The sequence below is a fragment of the Drosophila obscura genome, unplaced genomic scaffold, assembly GCF_018151105.1.
Source record: "Drosophila obscura isolate BZ-5 IFL unplaced genomic scaffold, ASM1815110v1 contig_25, whole genome shotgun sequence".
Lineage (NCBI taxonomy): Eukaryota > Metazoa > Arthropoda > Insecta > Diptera > Drosophilidae > Drosophila > Drosophila obscura.
In genome coordinates, this window is record NW_024542812.1 from 2,841,979 (window position 1) to 2,858,554 (window position 16,576).

At 45.7% G+C, this 16,576-nt stretch overlaps 1 protein-coding gene across 1 annotated transcript; it reads right to left on the bottom strand.

Annotated features, from left to right (window-relative positions):
* Nucleotides 1-78: 78 nt before the first annotated feature.
* On the bottom strand, nt 79-14,322 carry LOC111071372 (inactive serine protease scarface). The gene is made up of 7 exons (XM_022362672.2): nt 14,254-14,322; nt 11,655-12,021; nt 8,208-8,378; nt 1,711-2,507; nt 1,486-1,638; nt 1,148-1,416; nt 79-1,088 (listed from the first exon to the last, which is right to left on the bottom strand). The coding sequence occupies exons 2-7, from the start codon at nt 11,979-11,981 to the stop codon at nt 796-798; spliced, it is 2,010 nt and encodes a 669-aa protein (XP_022218364.1). The 5' UTR covers nt 11,982-12,021; nt 14,254-14,322; the 3' UTR covers nt 79-795.
* Nucleotides 14,323-16,576: the final 2,254 nt, after the last annotated feature.

The window sequence follows — 16,576 nt, forward strand, 5'->3', positions numbered from 1 at the left end:
AGAAACAGACGCTTTTACATCTGTGTGGACAGGATGTTGAAAACTAATAAACATTTTGATATATCTAAATAATTTTTCTTTATTTAAAAATTAAATTAGAAACTAAATTTAGATGAATAGACACTTTATACAACATGTTTAACATATTAACATATACCTACACGATTTACGATACACGATATAGGAAAAGCTTTAAATAACAGTAAAAATATGTGTAGATGCTGCAGTTGAGATGTGGTGGGGGTGGAGTGGTGTACAGGAGTGCCGTTGTGCTTATGTCTAGAAAGAGTGCACTGGGCAGGGCTTACACTACGTAGTATATATATGGATTGAAGAAAGTACAATGTTATCTTTTATAATCTCAAGTTTCAATTCAAAATCTTTGTGGGTCGTCATGGTTGGCTGGGCTCGTAGTAATTAGTTTGGCCATTCAAAAATTCATGTGAAGAGCCTATCGCTTAAAAATAATTATTTTACAACTCGTCAGTGGTTTTTCTACTGTTGAACTGAATTGGAACTACATGGTCGGAAAGTGGAGATTGCAACAAATGTGAACTGTGGTGTCCCACTCGGGTTATTTTGGGTGCTTGAATAAATATCTATAATGTGGGCGTGGCAGGTTGCGACATAGAACAACAGTGGTGCAATGTTGGCTAAATTTGAGATAGTTCAACTAAAATCAAAAGACTATAAACCGTCTAGAGCTGTTATATTGTAGGTATTATTCAATCTCTTCGCTTACTGCTTCACTGTACTGCTCATCGGAGAACGGTTATCTATGCGTCCTTTCGCGGCTTAGAAGCGCTTCAGGAGCAGTGGCTTGTTCCTGTCGGCAAACGCCGTGTTAATCCATTTGATGTCAGGCTTGGCAAAGCGCACCGTTTGCCCGTCCCCGCAGGAGTTCTCGGCGCTAAAAATGCCCTTGAGGCGGACATTCGACCCGCTGCCGCAGGCGAGTGCGCTCCCCAGATCGAATTGGCATGCGTCAAACTTCGTGGAGCTGCATACGCTTGTGGCGTCCGCTGCGCATTCGCTGCGTCCCTGCGACGATGTGTCAGTCACGTGCATGATTGCGCCTTCTTCGTGAACTGTAGGTTTGGGGAGTGAGTGGATACATATGTATGGAAGGACGCATGCATGAACTTACTTGACAATGCCTGCTTGCCCCAGCCGGAGGTCACGCACTGTTCGGAAGCCTGGGGATCCACGTCGCTGATGCAGATTGGTTGGATGTGGGTGGCGAACTCCAGGCGTTTATCCAGTCGAATAATTGCCAGGTCGTTAGCATTGCTCGAGGAGTCATATGAGGGATGGACGTCAATGGACTTGGCTCCAGTCAGCTGGAAGGGCAGTGGCTCGTTGGTGCTTCCCAGCTCCCATTCTCCGGCCTTGATGCGTATGTCGTTAACTGGCAGCCTACACGTGATTGGATTCTCATTGATATTAAAGAACTATTGCATGTCACTTTTGCATTCATGAGCTTACCCATTGACGCAGCTGGCGGTGGTGAGGACGAACTCGTCTCCAATGATGGCACCGCCGCAAAGCAACGTCTTGCTAGACTCCCGCAGAATCATTGCTTGCCATGGGATCTCGGCAAAGTTAGCATCAAGGTCCTTAATTCCTGTGGGCTTAGTGCTGCAAAAAGGGAAAACAAAACCAAACAATGTTGTATATTGCTGTTGGGATTCATTAATCTTTTTTTCCTACCGCTTATTTCTCGTAGCGCAAACGCCGGCCAAATTGACTGGCCACGGATCTACGTAGTTGGGATCGCGGCAACATTTTCCAGGTGCTCCGGTCTCGGCCTGCAAGCAGTCGGTGAGGGGCACTCGGAAGGCCGCTTCCATGGGGGACAGCTCAACGGGCGTTTCGGAGAGCACCCCGATGGCATTGCAGTAGTTTTCGTCCGTGCAGACCAAGGCAGAAGCGCACTTGGCAAAGTACTTTGGGACATTCACGGTCTGGGGCGTTGGGAAGATCTGAGGCGACAGCTGATCCTCGCCGCGGTACACTGGCTTCTCATTAGAGGGTTGCGGCACACGGTCTGGCTCGTAACGTGGGTTCTCCCGGTGAGGAATCTCGTTGACCGATACGGGAGGCAAGTACTCGTTGGTGGGCCGACGGGTCGTCTGAGGTTGGGGCTGTGTCGGTTGTGGTCGGTAGGAGGGCTGTGTGGGTTGTGGTCGGTAGGCGGGTTGCGCTGGTTGCGTGGGCTGGGTTTGCGGGCGGATGGTAGTGGGTGGTGGTTGGTAGACGGGACGTCGTGTTGTCTGTGGAGGCTGTTGGTACACCGGCCGACGAGTTGTCTGTGGTGGCAGGTACTCGTTGGTGGGACGAGTGGTGGGCAGTGGACGTAGGGCGGGTTGCGTGGTGCGGACGGCCGCCACCGTGGGGTTGGTGGGCAGCGGGAACGTCTTGTCAGGCAGGTTAAATATGTATCCGTCTTCGGTCAGCGTTGTAGAGGGCATCCGGCAGCACACCTCGGGAGCGTAGCAGCGATTGGGCTGCAAGAAAAAATAGTGGAACGAAGAGTATGTTAGACTATGTTTGAGTGTATCGATGGGATTGGTAATGGGCGATGTGTGTCAACGCACACCATGCCACATTAAATATCAGTTGGAGCCTCAGCACATCCAGCTGGTCGTGCCTGGTCGGTGTCGCGCTTCGGAGTCCGTGAGCCGGCGCATCAAATTACAGCAGCAGAAGTTTCTGCTCACTGGCTGACTGGCAACGGGTTGCAACCTGGTCATTAAAGCGGCCCTGCCGTCTGGCTGCAAGTTGTCTATGGCTGTGCGGTTTTATGCTGCAATACGACACGTTGAGGGCGGAGACTTTGAAATGACTTTGAAGCGGCGCAGATGCCGCTGCAGTGGCAGACGCGAGTGGATGCTGATTTAAGTTAGCCGGCCGAGTCTATTGTTCGCTGAAGTTGTCAAATTTTGTGGGGTGTAGGTTGTTTCCACGCTGCCGACTAACATACTCGGAGGTGCACTCCCATAGCTAATTAATGTGCAAATTTGAACAAATGATGGCCAACGGAAGCAGCTGATGACTAAATGAGGTTTCAATTCGAATGGTTAGTGTTACTACCCGCCGTACAGACCCTAGCAAACAGTTTGTGCTTTACAAAATTTCTTATCTTCCCTGATTTAGCTAGAAGTACAGTTTGTTCGGAGCTGAGTACTAGGCTTTACAGGCTAAATGATGTATAAATAGGCGATTAGTCATAATACGAGTATATTGTCTCCATGTATACATATGTACAAACACTTATAGATGTATACATATGTATGCTTTGAGAATGTATCAAGTTGCGGAACCATTAGATATTACAATACAAATGGGAAATCATTTGCATATTTTTTACCAGTCCACAAATTTACATTTGCTGCCTGCTTACGCAATCATCGCGATAATCATCAGCACTAGCACCAGCAACAGCGCCCACAAAAGAGTTGATTTCAACGGCACCCAAGTTCTCGCTCTCTTTCCTCGCTCCAGGCGGATTTTCACACGCAGCATGAGCCTCAGACTCGGCCCCAAGTCGAGATGTCAACGGGACACGACCTTGGGCTTATTGTTTCGCGCAATTTGTAACTCGTAAGTCAGAGTGCAGAAGTCGACGTCGCGACGTCCGTAATGGTGGAGTAATGTGCTCATTTGTTGAAATTAAACAAAAAACTGATCCGTGGGCAGCTGATAAAGGCAGAAGCAGGCAGCCGCGTGCTTATTGCCGACTGATGATTGCAGTCGAATTAATAATAATTATTAAAGTATATGCGCTTCCGTTTGACAAGTCTTGGTCTGATCTGTCCCCGTCCAGACCGGCTGAGCTTGGCCCAATTTCCGATCATTAATGGAAAACACCATTATCGTACGCTGTCCTTCTGCTCTGGCGGCTCCGCTTAATTTCTTAACATTATCATTAGGCGCAACTGGCGACTCACTGCGAAATATCATTAATTAAGAGCTAATCAAATGTTATCTTAATGCAGACATCACTCATCGCAGCGAAGAGAACGCATTAAACGCATACGCATTAAATTTTATGTAATACACGAAATACACATGGTACCAAAGGATGCCATACGACAGCCAGAAATCGAAATAATGACCAATGACAATGCCCGTGAGCGGAAAGAGCAGGCCCAATCCTCGTCTCCAGACTTACTCAGCCCCACTGTCGAGCACCACCTGATCACCGATTACTTGGGCTTGCTGGCCGCTGGTCACTGGTCGCCGGCTCCTGCATTGCTTATGATCAATCATTTTGCGGCGAGATAACAACATCGACAACCAAAACCACAAGCTACTTGTGTACCAGCGACAGCTAAAATATGTAATCGCCAGAAACCAGCAACAGCAACAGCCACAGCCACAGCAACTCAGAAATGCTTTTAATAAATGTTGTTGGTCATACGAGACAACTTGTCCATTGTTGACGTTGTCGTTGTATTTTTTGTTGCTATGTCTCATGGATTGTCTGGCGCAATTTGTAAATAATGTTGCAATTACTCTAAGCACATGAATATACCATCATACCCGTGGATAATCGAATGTTTGAAATTGTGCGTTTCATGGCATTACCAAGTTCATAGCTGAGGAAAATGGCATCGGCTATAGGCTATGGGCCCATCATCCAGTTGGATGAACTGAGTCAATGCGTGCGACTATACCCATTGGGCAGCCGCTACTTGAAGGACGGCCAAGCTCCAAGTCTATCTGCAGCGGCGAAATTTATGACTAAAATATTTCACAGCAAAGACGAAATCATTTTTACGGCCGCATTAATGTTCCACTAACACATCAATAAATACCTAGCGTCTTGTTCTTCGTTTTTTCTGCCTGCAATTTATGCGCCTATAAAATTAGGCAATTTTCGATCTGGCCGTTTTATGAGCCTAAGAAGCGGTGAAGAAGCTTCTTCGCGTCGGCATCGCTGTCGTCTCGGCCCTGAGTGCCTGCAAGTCGCCAGTCGGTTGGAACCAAGTTTGGCGCTTAAGTCTTTTGTTTATGCTGCCTGCAGTGCAATTTATGCATAGGCATCATAGACCAGGGGATCGGGTGTGAGTCAATAATTTATGACCCAGCGGGATGAAATATAATTCATAAACAGGCGTAGCCTTACCAATAATACTAATGAATTATTTCTGAAGACATAAGAGCATATATTTACATGTGAGTATCATTCAAAAGTGTGTCTTTAAAACCATTCATTAAGTTATAACAAAAGCGAAGGCATTGACATTGACACAGACCGATAAAATTATAATAGGAGTAAGAATATTGTTAATTATTATTATAGTAAAATTAAATAACAATAAAATAACAACCAAGCGAATCCCCACGATGAGTTACCAACAGTACGTCGCTGTCAACGACTTTCTGCCTGTGGTTTGTCTCTATCGCGCTGACTTCGAATTAAAGTTCGACCTAGACCTTGGGTTGGCGCTTTGCTTTCCGCTCTACGTCGCCCCCGGTTGTTGCGCTTCGTCCGCTTAAGACTGACGCTCCAACAATCACGACCTGCTCTGTACGTTTGGCTCGACGCGACTCCTGGGCTTGTGTGAGCCTTGGTACATATGTATGTGTGCCCCTTCTTCCGACTGCTATAGTTTTCAAGCGGTGCACCAACCGACTACATTTTTTACGCTAAGCCTGAGGTCGGAACTACAATTTGTTTGGAATTATGCATCCACGGTACCACATAAGAGGCTTGAAGACGTTCACCTGATTGCCACCGAAGCTCTGTCCAGAGTGAATCTACAAGGCTTATTGGAGCTTGAAATTTGTCCAGCGAGCCAGCTTCAAACCGGCTTTCCCAAAAAGCAGCATTGTACGCGCGTTGGCGCGTAGAAACCAAGACCCCAAATGCTAACTTAATGGAGGACTTCACAAAATGTAAAACATGCAATCGACCACGCCGAAATGATAAATGGCCAGAGTGCAAGTATGCCCTATAATATTCATAATTATCAGTGATTTGGTGCGCCAGTGAAGGCTTGCGTGCTTCCCCCGTTCATCGATTGACTCGACTCGACTCAACTCCAAATCCGCTTCCATTAAAACGATGCTCATGCAAGCACTGGCGGCATTGGTATGTTATCGCGTCTGCCAAATACTGGGCATAAGGTCGCTCTGAATACTACATTTGTACATATGTATGTATGTATGTATGTATGTTTGTATGTATGTAAAGGTATGATTGCTATGTCAGTAGCATGTAAACATTAATTGATCAGATATGAGCATAATCTGGCAAAATGGGGAAATCGTGGCTGAGTTGGCATACAATGTCCAAGTCTACCTAGTGCCATGCCGTGGAGTGGCCATTGCTATTCCTATCCCCTACTGATTCCAGAATCAAGCTTAATGTACTGCCTTATTTGGAAGTCTCAATTCCCTTCAGTATCTTCACCGTCCCATCGTCTTGGCCTCAGGTCCCAGCCTAAAACGACCTTGCTTGCATTCCACGCATTTTCAACTGCTAAACTACTCAAGCCATTTCTCCTCCTTGCACTCTTGTAAGTCGGGGATGCGACTCTGAGCAACTGGTTGCTAATACAGCTGTTGCTGTTGGTCTGCTGGTCTGTTGAAGACTGATGACACTGGGCTGGCTCCAGTGTGCATTTTATAGTATGCCACGCAATTGGCGTCAATATGCCTGTATAACTTAACGAGTTCGAGGCATTATGGTGCGTAATTGTCGTGGAGCGTTCGCAGTGGAGTCGTCGATCGGGGGTAAGTTGTGAGGAGCAATGGAGCGAGGGCCAACAAGAAAGAGCATACTGGTCGGAGGTCGTCGACACTATTTTACCCTATGCTTTGAATGTCGTCGACCGATTCAATTCAGCATGATTTTTTAAATTAAATCTGTACTCGTGCATGTTCGCTGGCCCTCTCTTAGTATAAATACTCGTAAATCGATAAGGTATCAAATGGATACGGACAACTATCAAAAATGCTCAAAAATGTGAGCTGAAAGCACAAAAATCAAAGTTTAAGCAATATTTTGGCCGTATCCATTGAGATGAATTTTTCAGCGTGTCACACTCAGTGAGTATACAGTATACCCGCACTGAGGCTGAGTACCGAGCAAAAAACTAAAACGATTTTGCTTTAAGTGCGACCTGCAGCTGCAGGGATGTCCGTCTGGGCCTGGGCTGCAACATATTTCACTTGCCGCGTTGATTTTATTCAGACGTTGCATGCAACAACAACGTACGCAACCGACCCGTTTTGTTGGCCGTTGCATGTAAACAAATTATGCAATTGCAATAGCCAGTTGAAAATATCGAGATGTCCCTTTGCTCTCTTTGTTTCGGCCTCCCAGACCCTCTCTTGGGTTGCCATACGCACTCGTATCTGTCGCTCTGTCGGTCCGTCGCTCTGGTAGGCCGTAATTTAACACTTTTTTGGCTTGAATGTATGTATATTGCATTACTGGAAGGTAAGGTTCAACCGCATTCCAATTTGATTGCACTCGATGGCGTCAAGTTCGTTGCCTGAGTGCTGCGCATTAACATTTTCCCTTGTGGCAATGACAGTGCTATGTACGAGCACAGATGTCTGTATCATATGTACGCGTACGTATGCACATGGGCAATACCACACGCACATACTCGTAAATATGTGCATAAATATTCATATAACCCTAACGAGAACGATATACATACATGCACATGTAAATACATATGTACTGAGCTAAGCGATATTGCTTACACTTATCGTAACGACAGCATCACGTCACCCGTCTAAGATTGCCAAGAGAACAACCAACAACCCACCCACCCACTCGAAGCTTGCAGCTCGGGAGAATCTCAAGACGAAAATCAGAGCGCTGGGCGATTAAAACTAATTGTGTGCTAATAAGCTGTCGGGGCTTTGTGTGAATGTTTTGTGGTTTTTGTTTGGGTCTTTGGGGCTTCCCCATGTGCTTGCTGCACCACTGGGCTTGTGAAATGCGCTGGGATCGGTGTGGTCGACTCTGATTCCGCCAAAACGAGCTGCATCTGCTTATGCTCCGATCGCTTTGTTTCGGGTGCTTGTCTCATTATTGGTACATCAAAGCGGTTTTATTCAGCTGCCGTTTGTTATACTTTTCAAAGCAAATGTATGGGGAAACCCTGCATACTAAGTATTGTGTTTCTTGTGATCCTCCGTCTGGTTTGCCCCGATGGCTTTGAGTGTCAGCCAAAACTTACCCCTTGCTTCTTCACATAGTTGATGGAGCTGATTTCCCCGCTACGGCAGTCCTGGGGCGCTACACAATCCGAGTCACGTGGACAGGTCGCGAACGGCACAGGTGTGGTAGTCGTTGTGGTGGTGGGTGGAGCTCGGTAGGTGCAGCAAACGTTCGAGTCCGGCTCGCAGTTCTGCAAGACAAGGAAAAATTGCGATGAATAATGTGCAAAAGTACAAGCAGTAAAGACACAGACACCCGCAGCCTGACTTATAGATAAGACACCCCACCCACAATCAATCAACAGGCAATTCGATTGGGCCACTTGGGGCGTACTTGACCAGTGCATGAGCAGGCCATGAATCGCTGGCACTCTGCAGAATTAATTGAGAGACGGCGACTGCTGTCGTCTTTGTCAAAAGGTCACCAAAGTGCAGCCAATTGCATTAATGATGTGTTAAGAAGTGTTGAGCCAGGTGCCTGGGGCTGGGTCTGCAGTAGCATTTGCATTGAACTCTGCCGCCGTCGACTTGGAGACGTTCTACCGAACCTTCGCCGATGTCTTGCTAATTTTTTGTTCGCGCAGCCTTCTCTCTTGGTCAGCTGGCATTTAGCAGCTCAACAATTGCAAATTAATAACTTTGTTAGCTGCGGCCAAAGTTCAATAGCCTTACATACCTTTGAAAGCCCATACTAGAACATACCATAGGTGTGCTGTGCGCCAAGAGTAGCCCGAGTGTACGCCTGCTCTTTTCCCAGATTTTCCCATTGAGCAGAGATCGAAGTGAGCCGATTAAAAAAGAGAATAGTCCCAAGAACCGTTCACAGTTGCTCTGAAGCTGCCATTCAATATATCAATCAGCCCCTGTACGAGTATACGAGTATTACAAATCAAGCTGTCCACGTCTAATTTATTCCTGCCTTTATAGCACCCCAAACAAGAAAATCGGAAACCCATTTAAAAGCAGCCTTGCGTTCTGAAGAACGACCTTGAGTAATGAAGAGATTCAGCTGAGCTGAGCATGCTAAATGGGTAATAAATGGGTATAAGGCAATAACTTAAGTTTAAGCTCGGGTTTTCGAAAGTGCCTGGATCTGGTTTGTAGATGAATTGGGAATGGAATTGAATTGATAATGCTGCGACCAGTGGGGGGGGGGGGGGGGGGTATCATTATCATATCATTAGACAATCATTAGACAAATTTATGACAGAAGTCTAGGAATCGGTTCTGCTCCAAAGCACGTGGATTACGGAAAAAAGAGCGGACGAAGTTTTACTTGTGGCTGCTTCACTTTTCCGTTTTATGGGACCAGAGCTGGAGTTGTAGCTGTATCTAACTTTTAACTACGTACATACATATATACTATAGATTGATCATGAGTGTGACGCACAGGTTGATAAACCCATCAAGAGGCGGAACAACTGGAAAAGATCCCCACTGTTATACCCACACACAAAGCGTACTTTTTGACATCATCGGCTGAGAAATATGCGAGATTTCATTTCTATTTGTGTTCTTTAATTGCTTGGGTTTGGGTGTGCTGTCGCCGTATCTTGCAATCGTTTCGATAATTATTCCCATCTGCTCACTCGAGTTCAAATATTTGTTCACATTGCTGGCTATTGACAAAATAACTTTGCATTCTCAGTATTGGTCATAGCTCCCCGATCAAATTAGCCAGATTTCCCGCTTCGCATCATTACGGATGAGGTGTGCGAAAAGCGAGTGAATTTCCCGTTCGCTCCCCTTCCCACAATTGTTTTTGCTGCACATCATCAGTGAGTCAATGTCAAGATCGCAAACGGCTTGGGATTGTTCAAACAAGTTACGTTACCTAGTTTGGCCAGACACTGGCCTGATCACTCTCCTGCCAAGCTGGTCTTGTCTGTGCTTGATCTTGTCTTGCTCGGTGGAACTAAGCAAGAGACGCCCACGAGTCTGGGTGACAATTGTTGGGTCTAAGTCTTTCCGCCTGCTGTTTACCCGTCACAAATTTGTCCACAATTTGTGTGAGCAAACTGTGGCAAAGTTTGATGGTGTGCGGGGGGATATTAGGAGCTTGTAGTGGGAGTAAATAATGTCAATTGAATGGCAATTCAGTCGGGAGGGGAGTGTTGGCGATGGTGCAATGCATGTATGCAGCGTTCTGTGCAGCTGAGTTTGTCGCCAATAAAAACGCATTTCTTGTTGAGATTGGACTTGCCAAACTTGTCGCTGCACTGCGCTTTGCTATGCCGGTCGGCCATTGGGTCAAATGAGCACTCAGCGCCGCAAGAGTCGCAGTCGCAGCTCCTTAGCTTCAATAATTTTTAATTAAAAAACATAATTCAGAAGTTTTGCAATATGCAGTATGCGATGTAGTGAGAAATAAAATGCATATTTTATATCCAACTGCCACGAGATACTTCATTAGGTGTCGGTCGGCAAGCTTGTTGCCAAAGTCTTCACCTTGGGTCTCGTCTCCCAGAAGCACGAGCCCAATCGTCGGAGTTGCCTTTTGCATCGCATCCCAAGAATGTCAGTATGCCCAAAATGACTTGCACAATTTCCCATCGTTGTACGAGCACATGACCCTTTTCCCGTCTTTCCACTACTGATCATCATCGTGTCATCAGCTTCGTCTGCACCACCAAGCAACTGTGGGCAGGAAGCCCACAAGAAAAGAGAAATCCGCAGCTCAAGTGCAGACTATGCTCGCAGAGGCACAGGCACAGGTGGACGAGACAATCGAGCATCAATGGAGAAGCATTGCAATGCCCTGCGAATGTCTTGTTTGTGTTATTTATGAGCGCGAAGGGCTACGACGCCACTGACAAATATGCAAAAAGCAGCAGCAGCAGCAGCAGCAGCAGCGGCAGCGTCAACTTTTTTACATACGTTTATGTGGATGTGGATGCGAAGCAAACTTGGCGAGGGGCAATTAAACATGAACTTCGCTTTTTACTTTCTGGGATTACGACATTCCCATCCCGGACTGGGCAGCCTGGTCTGGGCAGCGGAGCACAGAGTAGAGTATACATATGTACGTATGAGCGTATACGAGTATGGGATGTGATACGGATTTCGGTAATGAAAAACAGGAAAATAACTGTAACTGTGCCAAACAACCCAGCTCAACAACAAGAGGTATAACCCCACCGATCAGACGCAGATCAGACTGGCTAATCAAGCAACAACTACGACTGCAATATTTTACGCGTTATCGCTGAGGTCGGGATTTTAATTTTTGATTTTAGGGCTGCTGCGGATCCGCAGCGCGGAGCACGCTGGACCCGATCGGGCCGGAGAGCTGTGGCAGCTTGTCAAGCGCATGCTCATGATAAATTTATTGTTGTTTTTGCGTGGCTGGCAAAACCCAAATCAATGTCCATTATGCAATAGACAAGTGGATAAAACGAATGAATGTGTGCCCCAGGTTAGAGAGTGGTACAGCGCACAACCGTTACTAGGGTCGGATTGGGGCTTACCTGGATCTTGGGCAGCTGCTGAGTGTAATATCCATCCTGACATTGACCCTGGCGCACACACTGCTGGCCGGAGGCGCACTTCAGGAACTCCTTGGGCGGCAGGTAGGTGGGGCCCTGGAAGGGCGCTGCCTGGCGGCTGATGATGGCGTGATTCAGGAAGACGTTCGATGCGGCGTTAACGGAGAAGTGGGTCTCCTGGTGCTCCTTCGCGCCGTTCTTGTACTGCCCGTTGAGGAACATGTTGCCTTGGTAGTCAGCGCTGGCCACAGCCAGAGCCAGCATCGCCATGGAAAGGACGAATGCGATCTGCTCTCGAAACCGGAACATGGCTTTTGCTTTCACTTTGCTGTGTATTGCTAAGAAAAACCTGCGGGGGAGAAACAAATTTTGATTAACAGCGGCCAATAAACAGAATTCCTATGTACATACGTATGTATGAATGTTTAAAGACTAAGAATCCAACGAGAAGAGGGGGCCAGGTGACAATCAAGAACATACAGACTGACTGGCGTAATCGAAAGAGCACTGTTTCGTCACCGACTAGATGCAAACAGCGTCAGGGCAACATTTCGCGACGGGATCGTGAAAGCGCCATAAAAGTCGAAAAGCTGGATTTGCGAAGCCAACAGTGTATTTGTCAGCTATGGAGATGGATGATGTTCCATAGATGATGGGGCAGACATTCGGGCCTGAGATCATGGCAAATGGCACTTGCTGCTCGGCCAAAACTGAAGACGGAGTAGCTTGTCCAAAGGAGGAGCTTAAGTTAACTTAAGACAACTCGACTTGGCGCGGCTGGGTGTGAGATTACCGGTCCCCGACGGGTCTCAGGCTTCTAAACACTTTTTAAATTGTATGTACGAGTATGTATGCATCATAAGTAGTACTACACATGCGTTCGTACACTTGACACGAGTACGTGTGCAATTTGTCTGAGATTCTCAGGCAGATAAACGACTCCTCTGGTGGCCCCGCTACTGCTGTCTGCTCTGATGGATCTGAAGAAGCGTACGTTACGCAAAGGGGCGGCTGTCGGTTGGTGTTTAGTGCGTCAATTTCATAATTGACGATATTTGATAGCATGAGGCCCCATACCAACGGAATCTTTTACTAGCAGAGTTTTGATGATTCAGTCAGCAAGGTGGTCAGTCGAAGAGCTTTTGCTTATGCGAGCGGTTTGTGGTATTCCACAATCAGATCCGGATAAGCATGATTTGCCAAAATCTATTCTGAGTCAGGCCGAGCTAAGTCTGTGTCTCAGGTATCTTGGCTCATAAATCGTTAGCCTGATTGTTTCAACCAGCAAGAGCTGGTGAAATTTGCATGTGACCATAAACAAAATCTCAACAAGAACTAAACCGAGCTCACGTCCAACCGCTAAATCGATCTCTGAACCAAATTGCGGGATGCGTTCGGCGTGAGTCAAACCTAAAAATAGTTAAATAAACAAATCAAATTGCTGGTTTTTACCAAACAAAATTTGCATAACATTTTTTTAGAGTTTCTTCGAGTCATTTCATCGACTATTAATTTTGCCTTCGGATTTAGAAATTCTGCGAATTTCTACTTTCTATTTCATGAGCTTAGAATTTATAGAGTTGAGTATAATATTTTTTACGCATATACATATGCGCAGTCAGAAATCTGCCCGCGGCTACCACAAACGATTCATTGACACACTTTCAGCGGAAATTGATGGACATGTTGTGCAGATCGAGGGGAAAACAAAAGATTCAAGCGACAAACTTTCTTGAGGCTTCAATCTGGGCCTGCTAACTAATCGAATCTCAAAAATGCCACTGGCAAAAAGCTTAGACATTCTAATCCCATACACGTAAAACTCTTCTTCCCACTTCAAGAACTCGTACGTCGCAATACTCGCATGTAGGTAAATTGTCTTTTGTTTTGTGCTGGTACGATTGGTATTGTAATGCCCATGCCTTGCTGGGTATAAGTTGCAGCATCTGTGGTGTCTGACGCTGTTCTGTGTCCGCATTTCACATAAATTAAAACTGCAGATTTTTGTGCTGCTGCATTTTGCAACAGTGCAGCAAACACAAAACACAAAACAACAAACTGCAAAGTTCAGATTGCATCTCCAACAAATAAATTTCCACCGCTCTAGGCAACGGTCGAAATGGTTGCAGAGACAGACAAGGCACTGCGGAACGGGGAGAGGGGACACATGGGTGGACAGATAGGCAGAAGCAACGGCAGGGACGGAACTAGGCATCCGCAGAGAAGCGACAACTGCAACTGAATCAATGAAACTATCCATCAATCAATCAACTGCAGATGAATTTAATTTCTAGCCACAAAAGGCTGCGGCAGCACAATTTATACTCGTACTCGTAGTAGCGGTATAAATTGCTGCATCTGAGGAAGGTCCCATAGCGAGGTCTGGGCACACAAGGGATTCGCTATTCTCGGACGTTCTTTGGCTTTTCACTTCACAACCAATTGGCCAATCACTTTTGCCGTTCGTAAAGAGTTTGTGTCTGCGGTTGTTCTTACGGCTGAGCAGTTTTCATTGAACTTGGGTCTGACCACTTTTTGCATATGACACACCGATAACTTAACTATGAACGCCGTCGCTTACACTGAAAAAATTCCAAAAACCTCTCGAACTCGAGCGCGCGTACGAACAGCTTGAAAATGATTGTGAATATTTGACCAAGATCGTCTGTTTTATATGTACCCAGCAGGCGCTGCTCGCGTCGCAGCCGCTCCGCAGCTTCAGCCGATCACAGCAGCCCCAGCAGCGCAGAAGATGCCAATAAGTGTAATAGTACGAGTAAAAGCAACAAATACAATACGTTTGCAGCTCAGTCAGCAGTTGAGATGAGTCAAAGCCAACGCCAACTGCAAAGCCAACAGCGACCGACCGCTCACCTCACTCTCATGCTCACTCAAAACTTTCGTTTTGGCGTCTCTGAGAGTAAGCTCCAAAAGTTGGATCTCGGCGCGGGTGCTCGTGCTTTGCCCCTCGAAGGCGCAGCAGCGTGTTGAGAGTTCTCTTCATCTCTTTACTTTACTTTGTTTTACTGTGCGCATTCCCAGTGGCTTTCCGCTTGTCCAGCTCCAGCGACTTAATTTGTTTTCGGCTGCTTTTGGCTTTGCCATTTTAGTGGGCTTTACATTTTTATTAGTAGTATTTTTGGCTCGTTGCTTCCTACCAATGGATTTCGTTCTCTAAGCCTAGTCTAACTAATATTTAGTTTGTTGTTGCGTGCGGGGCATCGGCATTAATATGTATTGTACTCGTTTTTTTCCGAACACACGAGACGGGAGAGTACTATTTAACCGATTTGTGGTGTCCACAAAGCACTTTTTGTGGGACTAAATTATTATTAATATATGAGGATCGTAGTAAGTTAAAGGCGCTATAATGAAATGGCGGAAAAAATACAAATCCGGGTAGTTTTAGGCACTGTCACTCGTCACCAAATTGCCTTGCTGAATCATATAGAAAAAATGCAACATCAGGCAAAGGTAAACGCACAGACGAAATTAGACACGAACACATCCGCTTTTCAATATTCACTTGGCGTGGAAAAATTTAAACCAAATCAGAGCGCTCAGCAATTTAAATCCATTCCACAAAACCATGTTGCAATTTGCTAAGACAAGTTAAATCAAAGCAAGCATCAGCAACAACACCCTTGTGTGGCTTATGTATAAATCACTCTGATTTGTTTTATGTGTATTTTTTTATATAGTTTAGGCACATGCTAATTATTGTTTTGTACGAATCTGTAAGTAGCGAGATACATACGAAGATCTATTTTTGCATTGGCGGAGCCGAAGCCACTGTCATATAATTTCATCATTATTTCATTATGCCCCCGAGCCTGTACGAGTTTTTGTTATGCTTATCAAAAGTTAGTACAATTAATGGATATTTAACAGTCAGATTTAGGATTCCGGGCGATGCTTGGAAATTTGAAAGCAGGTTAAGGTCGGTGTTGATCTGCTGCCAGCAGTGACGGCCCCAAATCCTCTTCTTTTTGCAAATCATCTCTTCGCAGGCATACACCGATAATATCTACTATAATTCAGTTATTTCATATATTCATTTTAACATACCTATGTACATATGTATGTAGATCTTAAGCAACCCCAAGCTAACGACACTTTCTTGTCTACGCGGGAACTGCACTTCTAATTTAACAAGTCATAGTTGATCATGGTGGTGATATGTCCCGATGAGATTGCATTAAAATTCATATTTGCCAAATACATTGGCTTATTGTGTAATTGTGGTTTTTTTTTAATCAGGTCAGCCTAAAGTCCATTGATACTACAATTTGGACCAAAACTGTTCATTTCGGATCATTGGAGCTATGATGAAAGCCATCATCTTGTGTAATTATGCCAGGTGAACACGAACTTGCTCGGAAATCAAATGCACGTTACAATGATTGCTTTTGGCTACCTGACACTTAAGTCAAGAGCGATTCAAATATGATTTTAATTATGAAACATTTCACAATTCGGCACTCCAGTTTCTCCCAAGTTACTTTACATTAGTAAATATGTATATTTGTCACCAGTTTTTTAACGATAACATCCCCGAAACAGGTCCCCCTGGGCGACACGGAATTCGGTTAATCTAGCTCTGATATAATCTGGGAACTAGGCGTTAATCGGGACTCAATTCCGTTTTGAGCTCAAAATGGTTCTTGTTGCGTAGTGTAACTGTTGAGGTGCTTGGTTCAACGAAACTTGCGCATTTATCATCTCTCGTGTGGACTGTGGACTGTACTTAGAAGGTTCATTCCCATTCTAATGGCATTTTCATGCAGGTTTCGCACTGGCACATTGAAAAATTAATGCTATTCATTCAGGCCGACCCCGCAGCGCCAAGGCGGAGCTTTGAGTCCATGCCTGACCTATGGTAATGCGAACATTTACGGTTATTT